The sequence below is a fragment of the Solanum pennellii genome, chromosome 1 (genome assembly GCF_001406875.1).
Source record: "Solanum pennellii chromosome 1, SPENNV200".
Lineage (NCBI taxonomy): Eukaryota > Viridiplantae > Streptophyta > Magnoliopsida > Solanales > Solanaceae > Solanum > Solanum pennellii.
In genome coordinates, this window is record NC_028637.1 from 12,818,796 (window position 1) to 12,833,259 (window position 14,464).

Here is a 14,464-nt window from a genome sequence, read left to right on the forward strand (position 1 = left end):
CGACAATAATTTGTTACAGTATTGCAAGAGTGTTTTTCTTAGCTTCAATATGTTTGGATGCTTCGTATAGTTTTCAACCCACTCTAAGAGGAAGCAACCAATCACCCCGAACACAACATAAACACATCGTATGATTACCTTACATTCTTTGTCTTTCTTATTGATTATGTTAACATTTAATAATATCCTAATTAATTAAAATTAAAAACTTTATAAATTAATACAAATCTATTAAAATATATAATTAAAGTTTTATAATTAGTAATAATTATAAAATAGTAAATTTAATGGTTGTATTATCAATTCTTAATTAAATATGTGGTGTTAGTGAATAATGGTACATGGGATGTTATATAATGCATATGATTAGTTGATTGCTTAGGGTATGTTTGGATAAATATATAACTTATCACTTATAGATTGAAAGTCATAAGAATTTTTAATTTTTTAGAGTAAATTTCAAGGAAAAAATAAGAAAGTTAAAGGCAAATTAATGAGGAAAAGGTAAAAATTTATTAGTGGAGAGAAAAAGAGCAACAAAGGGAGGCCAACATAGAAAAATTAACAAAGACACTTTTTTAATTTTCTTTGTAAAGAACATAAAGTTAAACAAATGAGGAAAATCCAAAACAATTTGGCAAAACATTGTACTTGGCCTACGAGATCTGTCACATCATCTCTCCATAGATATGAATTATATAAAAATTTATTTACGTTTCAAAGCAACAAACAATATGCTTGGTTTCTCATAATTAACTTTCATCCATTCTGAAATCTCTTCACTCTTGAGAATTGTTCTTGCACAAGCTTCTTCTCCTATTTTACTTCCAAAATGATTGATTATAATTCCTTCTATAGAACTTCTTAAACTCATCATTAAAGTCTTTGCATCAGCCTCATCTACAAGATTTGATTTGATATTTATCAACTCCATTCTCTCAATGCTAAAAAGTCCATTCTTTCTCACTACTTTAGTCATGTCTTGAGGAGAGGGATAATACAATGGCAAATTGAATGAGTCAACTAGAGATTCATCTAGCTTTCCCTATGACAAAAGGAACGAAACAATATCAATTACAAATGTATTGTTGAACGTTCTTTCAATTTATGTGAACATATTTTCTTTTTAATCTATTTAAAAGGTGTTTGTCATATTTTATATCTTAAATATCAACTAAAGTGATTATCATAATACACATGCTCAAAGTAAACCCAAAGGAAAAACATTGTCATATAAAATGAAATCGAGATTACCTCATTAGCCAAATCCATAAGACTAGAACCAAAAAATTTCAGGAGACGTATATAACCTGAAAATGCTGTGATAAGCACTATCATGCCTCCTTGAACAATCTCCTCAGCTCTAACATTAAAGAATATTTCCATGTCCTTTTCAAATTGAGCAAAATAAGCATTCACTACTTCAACATTTGATGCACCAACATAGTGAATCAAACCCTTATTCCATGCTGGGGATTTCTCATCTACCAATTCTTTTGGAATCTTGGATAACCAATTTATACCAGAAGAAGAATGTGCAAAATGTATAGATCGCGATGGAAATAACCTACCATAAAAAGATCCTGGAACTCCATATGCATAGTAGGATCGATCAAAGGGTAGTGAACGGAAGAGGATATTGAAATCATTAGTGACATGATCGTTGAAGAATATTTGAAATTCAGGAATATTATTAGTGAAATTTATGACTTGGTCTTGGTATAATAAATACTTGTCCGTTAGAGCTTCAACAATATACTGCATTGCGCTAAAAGTATTTGGTCCAACAGAACATCCCAACTCTGTAATATGGAATGTGTTTGAAGAAGATAATATAGTCTTGATGTCAAGCTTTTGAATAATTGCATCTATCACCATCTCCTTTGCACCATCTATCATTTCTTTCTGCATAATCACGTTTATAGAAAAGTTCAGTTACTTTAATATGACGATAAAAATATATATGAATGTTTGTGTTATTATAACATGTAAAGTTATGTTATTTATTTTACTATTATAGTGGGTAAACTACAACCAATATAGTGTGATATAAGATTGTGTTTTACTATACTATATGGCTCATTAATATCAAATGTTTACTAGCATGCCAAAAGTTTTAGCTAATAATTAATATGGACTCAACTCTATTTATTAACTAAGATCATGTAGACAGCACATTCTACCATAACTCCTGTTAGGAAAACGCGGATAAACACAAAAATATATATGGTAAAAGTAAAGGAAATAAAATGGGAAAATAACGACATCAATACTCCTATTTTTCTTGTATAGTCTATGGAATCACTTTGCTCTCAAAGTAGTTTTTGTCTCTAGCTTGGTGTGTTCTACAAATGAGCAAGAATGCTTTATTTATAGAAGGATAAAATCATGCTTATGTCACTTATGACATAGGTAAATATAGCAAAGTCAAAAATGGTTGCAAATCTTATCAATTTGCCAACCACCAAATCTTTTATTTTCAACTCCAATTACTATTCCTTTTTAACAATTGCTTGTAGCAACTGAATAGCTAAAGTTGACCAAAAAAATGGGATGGATTCAACAAATCTCCCCCTACAGTCTCATTTACTGGAAGAAGGTATCTTCATCTTCTTTAGAGAGAGCTCATACCCACAAGTTCTTAGCATAACTCAAACTTGTCTTTCGGTATCGTCTTGGTCAGCATATCTGCAGGATTTTCACTTGTGTGAATCTTTTTGATGTGAAATGATTCACTCTCCACTTCCTCACAAATCCAATGATATCTGACGTCGGTGTGTTTTGTTCTTGTATGGTACATAGAGTTCTTTCTCAAGTCTATTGCACTCTGTCTTTCTAGACAATATACTCCATCTGATTCAAATCAAGCTCTTGAAGAAATCTCTTTCGCCATATCATCTCCTTTTCGGCTTCAGTAGCAGCAGTATACTCAGCTTCAGTTGTAGATAGTGCAACACACTTCTGCAACTTTGATTGCCATGATATAGCTCCCACTGAAAAAATAAACAAATATCCAGTAGTGGATTTTCTGTTATCAAGGTCACCTGCCATATCAGAATCTGTATAGCCTTTCAAGATTGGATTTGATGCTCCAAAACACAAACATTCATCTGAGCTTCCTCTAAGATACCTGAGTATCCACTTCACAGCTTTCCAATGCTCTTTTCCCAGATTTTTGAGAAATCTGCTGACAACACCAACTGTGTGAGCAATATCAGGTCTAGTGCACACCATTGCATACATAAGACTTCCAACGACGGAGGAATGTGGAACTTTGGCCATGCTCTCTTTTTCCTCCCTAGCTGTAGGACACATTTTCTTGCTCAACTTCATATGACCAGCAAGAGGTGTAGTAACAGGCTTAGCATTCTTCATGTTGAAATGCTCCAGTACACGTTCAATGTACTTTTTCTGGGACAAATAAATCTTCCTATCATTCCTGAGACGAGTAATTCTCATGCCCAAAATTTGTTGGCATGACCGAAGTCTTTCATAGAAAAAGACTTAAATAACTCCTTATTCAGCTCGTCAATCTTGGAAGTATTCTTGCCCACAATCAACATATCATCCACATACAGCAAGAGGATGATAAAATCATTGTCCGAAAATTTTTGTACAAATACCCAATGATTTGAAGAAGTCTTCTTATAGTGCTCCACCATAACAGATTCAAACTTCTTGTACCACTGTCTGAAAGCTTGTTTTAGGCCATAAAGACTCTTTTTGAGTTTGCACACAATTTTCTTTACCTTCTACTTTGAAGCCCTCAGGTTGTTCCATATAAATCTCTTCATCTAGGTCACTGTGAAGGAAAGTCGTCTTCACATCCATCTGCTCAATCTCTAAATTAATACTAGCAGCGAAACCTAAAACTGTGTCATTTGAAGATATTTTCACAACAGGATAAAATATTTCATCAAAGTCAATACCCTTTGTTTGACCAAATCCTTTAACAACGAATCTAGCTTTGTACCTGGGCTTCAAGTTGTGTTCTTCAACTTTAACTTTGAATACCCACTTGTTCTTCAAAGCTCTCATGTTCTTAGGCAATTTTACCAACTTATAAGTGTGGTTCTCATGCAGAGACTTCATCTCATCTTGCATGGCTTCAATCCATTGATCCTTGTGTTCATCTTCCATGGCCTCCTCATAACATTCAGGTTCTCCCCCGTCAGTGAGTAACACATACTCATTGGGTGAATAACGGGAGGAAGAAAACCGCTGTCTTGTGGACCTCCGAGGTGAAATATTCGATTCGTCCACAACTTCATGAGCAACAGGATCATCAATAACAATATCATTGTTATTATCAACATCAACATGTTGATTCGATACATGATTCTGGGAACCACCATGATTATCAAGCCCAACAACATCATGCACACTTGTGTGAGGAACTTCATCACGATGAACTATACCATCAAAATTTGAAGATTCTACCTTCTCCGCTTTGTCAATATCTTCAATTGTTTGATTCTCCATGAAAATAATATCACGGCTTCTCACAAGTTTCTTTTCAATTGGATCATATAGCCTGTAACCAAATTCATCTAGGTCATATCCAATGAAGATGCATTGCCTTGTATTGGCGTCTAACTTTGACCTCTCATCTTTCGACACATGTACAAAAGCTTTGCAACCAAATACTCTCAAATGTTCATAGGAAACGTCCTTTTCGTACCAAACACTATTTGGTACATCACTTTGCAAAGCAACATCAGGAGATAGATTAATAACATGTGCAGCGGTCAATAAAGCCTTACCCCAAAATGAGTTCAGCAACTTTGCTTCAAAAAGCAAACATCTAACTCTTTCAATCAAGGTCGTGTTCATCCTCTCAGCCAAACCATTAAGCTGAGAAGTCTTGGAAGGACTCTTCTGGTGTCTAATACCTTGATGCTTGCAGTATTCGTCAAATGGTCCACAATATTCACCACCATTATCAGTACGAATACATTTAAGTTTCCTTCTAGTTTCTCTTTCAACTAAAGCCTGAAACTGCTTGAAGACACCTAACACTTGGTCTTTAGTCCTCAACATATAGACCCAAAGTTTTCTCGAGCAATCATCAATGAAAGTAAAAAAGTAGAGTGCACCACCCAATGTCTTTGTCTTCATTGGACCACATAAATCAAAGTGTACCAACTCAAGCAACTTTGTCTTTCTCGAAGTGGGGTAGGACTCAAAGGAAACTCTATTTTGTTTACCACTCAAGCAGTGCTCACACTTTTCTAATTTAGCAATTTTGAACTTTGACAAAAATCTCTTCTTGGCGAGAACATTAAGTCCTTTCTCGCTGATGTGGCTAAGTATCTTGTGCCATAACGTTGAGGAGTTATCGCTCTCAACCACATTCACCATATCAACACAAGCAGATGCAGTAGTCCAGTATAGATCACGACGTTTGTTACCACGAGCCACAACTAAGGAACCCTTAATGAGCTTTCATTTTCCATCACTGTTGGTACTAACATATCCTTCATCATTTAAAACACCAACAGAACAGTCTCATTACCCATACTCAAGGTTCCAAAATCACCAGGAGTATAAGAAGAGAAAAAATCCTTCCTTGATGTTACATGAGATGCGGCACCAGTGTCCACAATCCAGCTTGACTCATCACAAGCAATATTTATCATATCCGCATCAAGGACAGTAACAAGATCTTCGGTGGTAACGGTGGCTAGGCAATTTTCATTGCCATCTTTCTTAGTTTCCTCTTTGTTTTTGTAATCCCTTTTCAACTTCGTGCAGAACTTCTTTGTGTGCCCTTTCATGCCACAATGATAGCACTAAATATCCTTAAGTCTGCCTCTGGATTTGCTCCTATTTTGTTCTCTATACTGAGAACCACGATTTTGTTTCTCCCCCTGGGGCCAGTTATCAGGGCATCCGGTGAAGAAGAACCTTGAGTTTTTCTTCTCATCTCTTCGTCCAAAACACTACTCTTGGCGGAATCCATAGAGATCACAGCATCCGGAGCAGAATTTGACAATGAAGTTCTAAATGTTTCCCAAGAGTTTGGTAGGGAACCAAGTAGAAGCAAGCCTTGAATTTCTTCATCAAATTTGATGCCCATAGAAGATAATTGATTCATGATCCCCTGAAAATTATTCAGATGGTCTGTCATTGGAGAACCATCATGATATTTTAAACTCAACATGTTTTATTAAGAACATTTTTTTATTGCCAGTCTTCCGAGCATACAAACTTTCAAGATGTTCCCATAGGGTTCGAGCATGTGTCTCCCCAGAAATATGATTCAACACATTATTGTCGACCCATTGCCTAATGAATCCACAAACCTGTCTATGCAACAAATTCCACTCTTCATATGTTTTATTATCAGGCTTTACAGTGGTAAATACTGGTTTGTAAAAATTCTTGATATAAAGAAGATCTTCCATTTTCCCCTTCCAAATGGCATAATTAACACCATTCAAAGTAACCATTCTACTTGTGTTGACTTCCATTGTTTTCCCCAAAAATATTGCTATCGCGAATCAAAGTAAATCTTTTCTGATGTGGAAGTTCACACTGTGCTGCAACCACAGAGCATACTCAGATAAAATCTTGGCTTTGATACCAGTTTGTTGGAAAAACGCGGATAAACACAAAAATATATATGATAAAAGTAATGAAAATAAAATAGGAAAATAACGACACCAAGAAATTTACGTGGAAACCCTTCTCAATAAGGGAGAAAACCACGGGACAATAGGAGCAACTGATATCACTGTAGTAAGGAATTTTACACAGTGTAGTCACGAATACAATACTAAAAGTGACTATTAAACACTCAAAAATAACAACACTCTTTTGGTTTCCACCTTACTAAAATATAGCTCACACTCTATTTTTCTTCACAGACAATTTTTTTTTTGTATAGTCTATGGAATACCTCACTTTGCTCTCAAAGTGATTTTTCTCTATAGTTTGGTGTGTTCTACAAATGAGCAAGAATGTTCTATTTATAGAAGGATAAAACCATGCTTATGTCACTAATGACATAGGTAAATATAACAAAGTCAAAAATGATTGCAAATCTTACCAATTTGCCAACCACCAAATCTTTTATTTTCTACTCCAATTACTATTCATTTTTAACAATTGCTTGTAGCAATTGTATAGCTAAAGTTGACCAAAAAATGGGATGGATTCAACAACTCCATGTGGTTGGGGGTTGGGGTGGGGGGGATCCCAGCCAACCCGAGGGCCTTGCCATAAGCCAGATGTTGGTGTTACCAAAATATCCCCTTCTCAACACCTGCCTCATGCACCATGATGCTCTTGGGAATCGAACAATGTTCTTGACTATTCTATTTATTAGGATCAAACATTTACAATTATGCATGTAAAAAAATATAGCTAATATCAAAGACATAATTTTATTTCTTAACGAAGTCTATCAAGCTAAAGAAGATTCATGGTTGATCATGACTGCAATATTATAGGCCACCCAGCCCCCTCGTGGACCTTGCCACAAACAGGAATTAAATTGGCATAATCCAACATTCTTCTTGATAAATTCTTAGTTTAGAGTTTAACATTCACTCACAAAAGAATTTTTTTACAAAAATATATGTGCTTGATATAAGCTGGATAACACACGTCTCCTCACGTGCGGACTTGATTTTTTTAAAAGAACATGTGCTTATGTATAGTATATACTAGATTCAATACATGCAATTGGGAGTTTTTGGAGTAGCTGTAAACACCATCACCAGCATTCATGGGGAAAGATGTCATTTTTGCTCAATGTGTTCTCTTCACTCATAATGTGTTCTTATATTTGTGGATTTTGCACTGTTTAAATTTATGGCCCATGCTTTGTCATACAAGGATTTGTTAAAATCAGGGGCGGTTCTAATAAATTGGTGGCCTAAAGCCAAATTCGTATGGAAGCCTTAAATTCGAATATATATATATATTTATTATGAAATTCATTATTGCCAATTACTTAATTTTTTTTGAGACATAGTATTCATAATTTGTCAAACTTCTGTTTTTTCTTTACTTTTTATGAAAAGTTTTTATTTCTACAAATAATACTTTATATATTTTTTTAAAAATATACATATAACCTATTAATTTTTAGAAAGATATGGTCATCCAATTTTTGGGGCCTTAGACAATTGCTTCTTTTACAAAGCTGTAGAGCCGCTCTTGGTGAAAAAATATTTTTGAAACTTTACTCCAATTTAATTAGTTGAAGTATTTAGGATCGTAATTATATCATCCATTTCAAAATCGTGGGTATATTTCATTTGCGAAGCATAATTATTTATAAATTAAATTTTATCTCTTTCGATAATGTTAATAAAAATAAAATAAGAAGATGCTTAAAAAATATAGAGTTTGTATAAAAAAAACTAATCTTGGTATAACTAAAGACATTTAGTTAGTGGTTAATATCTAATTAAGTGATTGTAGAATCTCAGTCTTATTATTTAAGTGGTTAATATCACTGGTATTATTATTAGTTATTATATAATAATTTATTTATCGTATAGTAATTAATCTTATACAAACGAATCCATTTAGGAGCAACAACATCCAAGCGACCTATTTATTGATACTCCACAGTTCACATAATGTCAATAAAATAAATAAAAAAAAAACGTTAACATAAATTGTGGTGTATAGTGGTGAGATTATTTTATTTTTAATCAGAATTATAAAATTTTAATTTTAATTATAGAAAAACCTTTGATAGAAATATCATCTTTAAATGAACTCTACAATACATAATTTAAATTTTTAATTAAAACTTCAAAATAAACGTCAGAAATCAAATGAGAAAAAAATTACAAATAAATTAAAAGTCCTAGTCATCATGTCAGATTCATGATAGGTGTCAAACAAGTTGTAAAAGACAAGAAAACAAATAATTCATGAATAGCCATTTAAAATTATTGTCCACACAATTCCATAAGAGAAAAGATATAATATATAAACATAGAATATATTTTAATTTGACATTATATATCTGTTAAGAAGACAAATAAAAAAATAATATAAGATATAAAGATTTAATATGGATCAACCGACCTACGTCCATAAGATAAGATGAACAATTTATTATACAAGTATGAAAACACAATATATAGATAGAAATAACTTCAACTCATTCGAAATACAAGGAGGTTCACACATGTAATAATGCATCAACGGTGTCCCACAAATTTCCCTCCTAACCAATACTCTCGAAATCCTTAGGACGACAACTAAATGTTGATTACGTTATAAGGAACGAACCTTTATTTATAGAATCCTAAACATTTTCATACGGAAAAAGGATTAACCAACTACAAAAATTTTATATTTTTCTTTTAAAAAAACTATTTATGATTTAAAAATCAAGGACAAATACCTAACAAAAACATACATAAAAGTTAGTTTACGTACAAATAAAAATAAAAATATATAAATATTAATTATAGTCAAATTAAAAGATACGATAATATACATTAATAAAAGAAATTTGGCTACTTGATGCACATTTTTTGTTTTTCAAAAAAGTAAACATGCTTATATAGAGTTTAGCTTTATATGGCCGACAGTTTGGAATTTGTTTGGACAAAATTTGTAAAAGATTAATATTACTTGGACTTTCTTTAGATATTTATTTTGCAATCATGAATATATTCGGAACAAACTGATGAATCAAATGTGGCTTCATTTAGTTCACATATTAGTTATATGTATGAATTATGATGCAAGAGTGTTTATGCGATATGAATAATGGTAATGAATAGTTTATTATGCGATGAATAATAATGCATGGATTATTAGAGAATGAATTAATATTGGGCACATTTGGAATGTTAGTAATGCATAGAGTTTGATTGGATGAATTAATAACTTATGATTTATAAATTAAAAGTCATAAGTTAAATTTTTTTAAGTAAAAGGTATTTTTATCTTCAATGTTGATTACTTATGAATTTATATTGAAAAAAAGTATTTTTCTTTATCATGACTTCAACCAACAAAATTTGCTCATAACATAACAATATCAATTTTACACCACTAAATTGGATAACAATTCTAGTATCTCGTTATTTCAAAGAAGTAAATCAAGTGACAAATTTTATCACAAAACAAGCATTGGAGTGAGCACCCATTGATCATATTTTTGTTATTGTTATATGGAGTGTTTTGATCTTATTATCACATGTTTTTATGTAAATTGACACTAGGAAAATTGAAGTTGAACGTAGTCAAAAGAGACCAATCGTAACGTATTAGCGTAGAAGGCAAGGGCGAATCCACGTAAAGCCTATTTTTTCCTCTTAGTTTCTTGCCTTACTTCTAGGTTTCTATTTTTGCACCTCATATCTTCCCCTTACTTCCAGGCTTCTATTTCCACCACCTAATTCTAGGCTTTCTATTTTCTTTCCCTACTTCTAAGCTTCTAATTCCCTCTTTAATATTTTGTCTGTCCCTAATTACTTGTTAACTTTTCCTTTTTAAGTTGTACTCACTTTGTTACTTGTCCATTTTGACAAATTAAGGATAACTTTTTTTACCTATTATACATTTCATTAATGATATATTTATATAAAAGGAAACCCTCAAACCGGTGACGTGGAGCCACCACAAGCCTTTATTCTCCTTCTAATTTAAAAATTCCTAAAATACCCTCGATAATTCTGTTGGGTATGTAGCAAGAATTGATGGCAAATAGAGGGAAGGAGAAGAATTTGAAAAGTTGAGAACTTGAAAGGTTGGGAACTTGAAAAGTCCTCTAATGCTTTAATGAAAAAGACAATTGTCCCTCATCGGTAATGGAAATGAAAATAGGAGAGTTTAAATTAATAAACACTCCTATTAATTGTTAAAGGGTTGGAAAGAGGGACCCCCCTCGCGCCGTCGTCGTCGTCGCTCACTTCGGCTACGGCTACGGCTACGGCTTTGGCTTTGGCTTTGGCAAATGATCGAGAGATTATTTTTTTGGACAAATTTATTTTATTTATTTATTTAATTAATTAAATGGCCAAAAATTATTTTCAATTAATTAGTTGATAACAGAAGTTAACCGAAATATTTTAAACTTTTTAGTTAACACGACCCGACTCGGATCCGCGCGTGTGACCCGTTTTAATTTCCGTTATATTTAAAATTCCCGCCATGACTGTTCTGAAAGGTTGCAACTTTCATTAATGATCGTGTCAATTCTGAAAGGGTTGCAACCTTTCAGAATATATTCTTCTTGCCTATAAATACCATTCAGTCTTCAAAATATTTACTAACAAATTTTCTGATCTTCCTTCTTCTTCTAAACACATATTTCTTCGTGTACTTTCCTGCAGTAGATTCTTTCGCTGACAGTAGAGTTTTTGGTATCTACACTCTACTGATTAAGATCATTTTACCCTAGGAGGTTATATTCCAAATCAAACCTCGGATACTAGAGGGAAATAATTTCCTTAAGGGGACACTGTGAATTCAGTGGACTTGATTTTCTTCCAAACTAAAAAGAGTATTCTAGATTCTGGTAAATTTTTTTTACAGATTCAATTATTTTTAGAAATAAATTTCTGTTCATCTTACTTTCTGGTTCTATAAATCTTAGTTACTTCGTGTTTCTGAACAATTTATTACAACCAGTAATTTCTGATTTTCATAACACAGATTGTCAAACAATCTTAAGGAAATTATTAAATCTGTGTTTTTGGTGGAGACAAAAATCTTCGTGATTTTATACTCCTTAAGTCTGCAATTATAATTTATTGCTTACTTATATTGTATCAATTTTTGTTTATCAGAAATGACAAACACTGGTGTTACAGTGGCTGTTGCTGCACCAACCTGAACTCTTGTACCACAAGCAGAGAAACCGGGTAAATTCACAGGTGTGAATTTTAAAGGATGGCAACAACGAGTATTTTTCTGTCTTACCACTCTTAGTCTGCAGAAATTTACAAGTGAAGATACTCCAGTTCCTGCTGATGATATGCCAGACAGGGAAAAATTCATGATTGTTGAAGAATGGAAACAGTCAGACTTCCTATGTAAAGGTTACATTTTGAGTGCTTTAGAAGATGACTTATATAATGTCTATAGTGCAATAACAACTTCAAAAGAATTGTGGAATGCACTTGAGAAGAAATATAAGACAGAAGATGCATGCTTGAAAAAGTTTGTGGTTGCAAAGTTTTTAGACTACAAAATGGTAGATAGTAAAACTGTTGGATCACAAGTACAGGAACTTCAACTTATTCTTAATGATTTGATTCCTGAAGATATGGTAGTAAATGAAGCTTTTCAAGTGGCTGCAATGATCGAGAAGTTGCCTCCTTCGTGGAATGATTTCAAGAATTATCTAAAGCACAAGCATAAAGAAATGAAGCTTGAAGATCTTGTGATTGAGCTCAAGATTGAGGAAGATAACAAAAACGCCGAAAAGAAGTCGCGTAAGAGTTCAACAATTATTGGAGTTAATATTGTTGAAGAAGCTCCTACCAAAGACAAAAAGAGAAAGAAGTCCAACGGGCAGAAGTCAGAACAGGCCAAGAAGAAATTCAAAGGCAACTGTTATAATTGTGGCAAGGCTGGTCATAGGTGTTCTGATTGTCATACTACAAGAAAGGACAAAAACAAAGGCAAAGGTAAAAGTCAAACAAACATTGTGGAAAAGATGGAAGATGCAATGACTTGTGTGCAATGATATCGGAGTATAACTTAGTTGGAAATCTCAGGGAGTGGTTTCTCGACTCAGGTGACACTAGACATATTTGCTCTGCGAAAGAAGCCTTTGCAACGTACACTCCTGCTGAGTACAATGAAGATTTATTCATGGGAAACACAACAACAACAAGGATTGCAGGAACTGGGAAAGTAATGTTAAAAATGACATCCAGCAAGGTGTTGACTTTGAACAATGTTCTGCATGTCCCTACTATTAGGAATAATTTAGTTTCTGCTGCACTACTCGTTAAGAATGGGTTTAAGTGTGTCCTAGTTAGTGATAAAGCTGTAATAAGTAATAACGAAATGTTCATAGGAAAGGGCTACCTCAATGAGGGTCTTTTCAAACTAAATGTAATGGTTGTTGACAGTATTAATAAAAATTCTGCTTCTGTTTACTTATTGGAGTTAAGTGATTTATGGCATGCCCGTTTAGGACATATAAAATACAAAGCCTTGCAAAAATTGGTTAATCTAGAAGTATTGCCTGATTTTAAATGCGATAAGTCGAAATGCGAAATTTGTGTGGAAAGTAAGTTTGTTAAACATCCTTACAAGTCTGTTGAAAGAATTTCTAAAACTTTAGACTTAATTCACACAGATATATGCGATATGAAGTCAACACCATCTCGTGGTGGAAAAAAGTATTTTATAACTTTTATTGATGACTGCACTCGATTTTGTTATGTATATTTGCTTAATAGTAAGGATGAAGCAATTGATGCATTTAAGGAATACAAAAATGAAGTGGAAAACCAATTGAATCTAAAGATAAAAATGATTCGGAGTGATAGGGGTGGAGAATATGAATCTCCTTTTGCAGAGATATGTTTGGAATATGGTATTATTCATCAAACTACTGCACCTTATACACCACAGTCAAATGGTTTGGCAGACGGAAGAACAGAACATTAAAGGAAATGATGAATGCCTTATGATTAATTCCGGTTCACCGCGAAACCTTTGGGGGGAAGCCATCCTTACAGCTAATAAAATACTCAATAGAGTACCCCATCGAAAAACACAATCAATTCCATATGAGTCGTGGAAAGGAAGAAAATTCAACTTGAAATATTTCAAAGTGTGGGGGTGTTTAGCCAAGGTAGAGGTTCCTTTACTGAAGAGGGTTAACATTGGATCCAAAACAATAGATTGTGTCTTTATTGGGTATGCTATGAATAGTAAATCCTATCGATTTTTGGTTCACAAATCTGATAATCCTGAGATTCATGTTAATACGATAATTGAATCAGATAATGCAGAGTTTATTGAAAACATTTATCCGTATAAAACTGAAAGTGAATCAAGAAGTGTAACAACCTGTTTAGTAGGTTCGAGCAGTAAAAATTATTTTTTTGAAAATAACTGACTGGGTCGACGGATCACGCGACGGACCGTCATGGTCACGACGGACCGTTGAGGGTCTTCGTTCCAAAACACTTCAACTCTGAAATCTGGGTACTGAGATCGAATCTCTGAACTTCACGACGGAACTGCAGCACGGACCGTCGTAGATACGACGGACCGTCACAAACCTCTTTTCTGAATTTAACTCTCTGAACTTTGTGACGGACCTGCAGGACGGACCGTCATAGACACGACGGGCCGTCACAGGTTGCGTAACCCCAACTGGGTCGGATTTCTGCTAAAGGTTTTAAAGGGGTGTTTTGGACTATTCATGACAAACTTTATGAAATTAGTGGGGTAAGTTTAATAATTTATTTACTTGGGGGTTAAAGGAGATAACTTTAAAATAAATAATGGGTTACTT

The 14,464-nt window shown here is 33.5% G+C and overlaps 1 protein-coding gene across 2 annotated transcripts; it reads right to left on the reverse strand.

Moving 5' to 3' along the window:
• Nucleotides 1–527: 527 nt before the first annotated feature.
• Nucleotides 528–7,870, reverse strand: LOC107031146 (probable S-adenosylmethionine-dependent methyltransferase At5g38100). Of its 2 annotated transcripts, none has more exons than XM_027912535.1 (3): nt 7,684–7,870; nt 1,255–1,905; nt 528–1,045 (listed from the first exon to the last, which is right to left on the reverse strand). In XM_027912535.1, the coding sequence occupies exons 1-3, from the start codon at nt 7,747–7,749 to the stop codon at nt 707–709; spliced, it is 1,056 nt and encodes a 351-aa protein (XP_027768336.1). In that variant the 5' UTR covers nt 7,750–7,870; the 3' UTR covers nt 528–706. The 2 variants fall into 2 exon arrangements, with proteins under 2 accessions (XP_027768336.1, XP_027768337.1); XM_027912536.1 differs by lacking the exon at nt 7,684–7,870 and having other exon boundaries at nt 1,255–1,843; nt 1,875–1,905.
• Nucleotides 7,871–14,464: the final 6,594 nt, after the last annotated feature.

Excerpts from the sequence above, each read along its gene's own strand:
- LOC107031146 (XM_027912535.1), bottom strand. The coding sequence starts at position 7,749 with ATGACATCTTTCCCCATGAATGCTGGTGATGGTGTTTACAGCTACTCC. Across the intron at positions 1,906-7,683 it reads CCAAAAACTCCCAATTGCAT|AAAGAAATGATAGATGGTGC; the intron begins GTATTGAATCTA and ends GTGATTATGCAG. Across the intron at positions 1,046-1,254 it reads TTATGGATTTGGCTAATGAG|GGAAAGCTAGATGAATCTCT; the intron begins GTAATCTCGATT and ends CTTTTGTCATAG.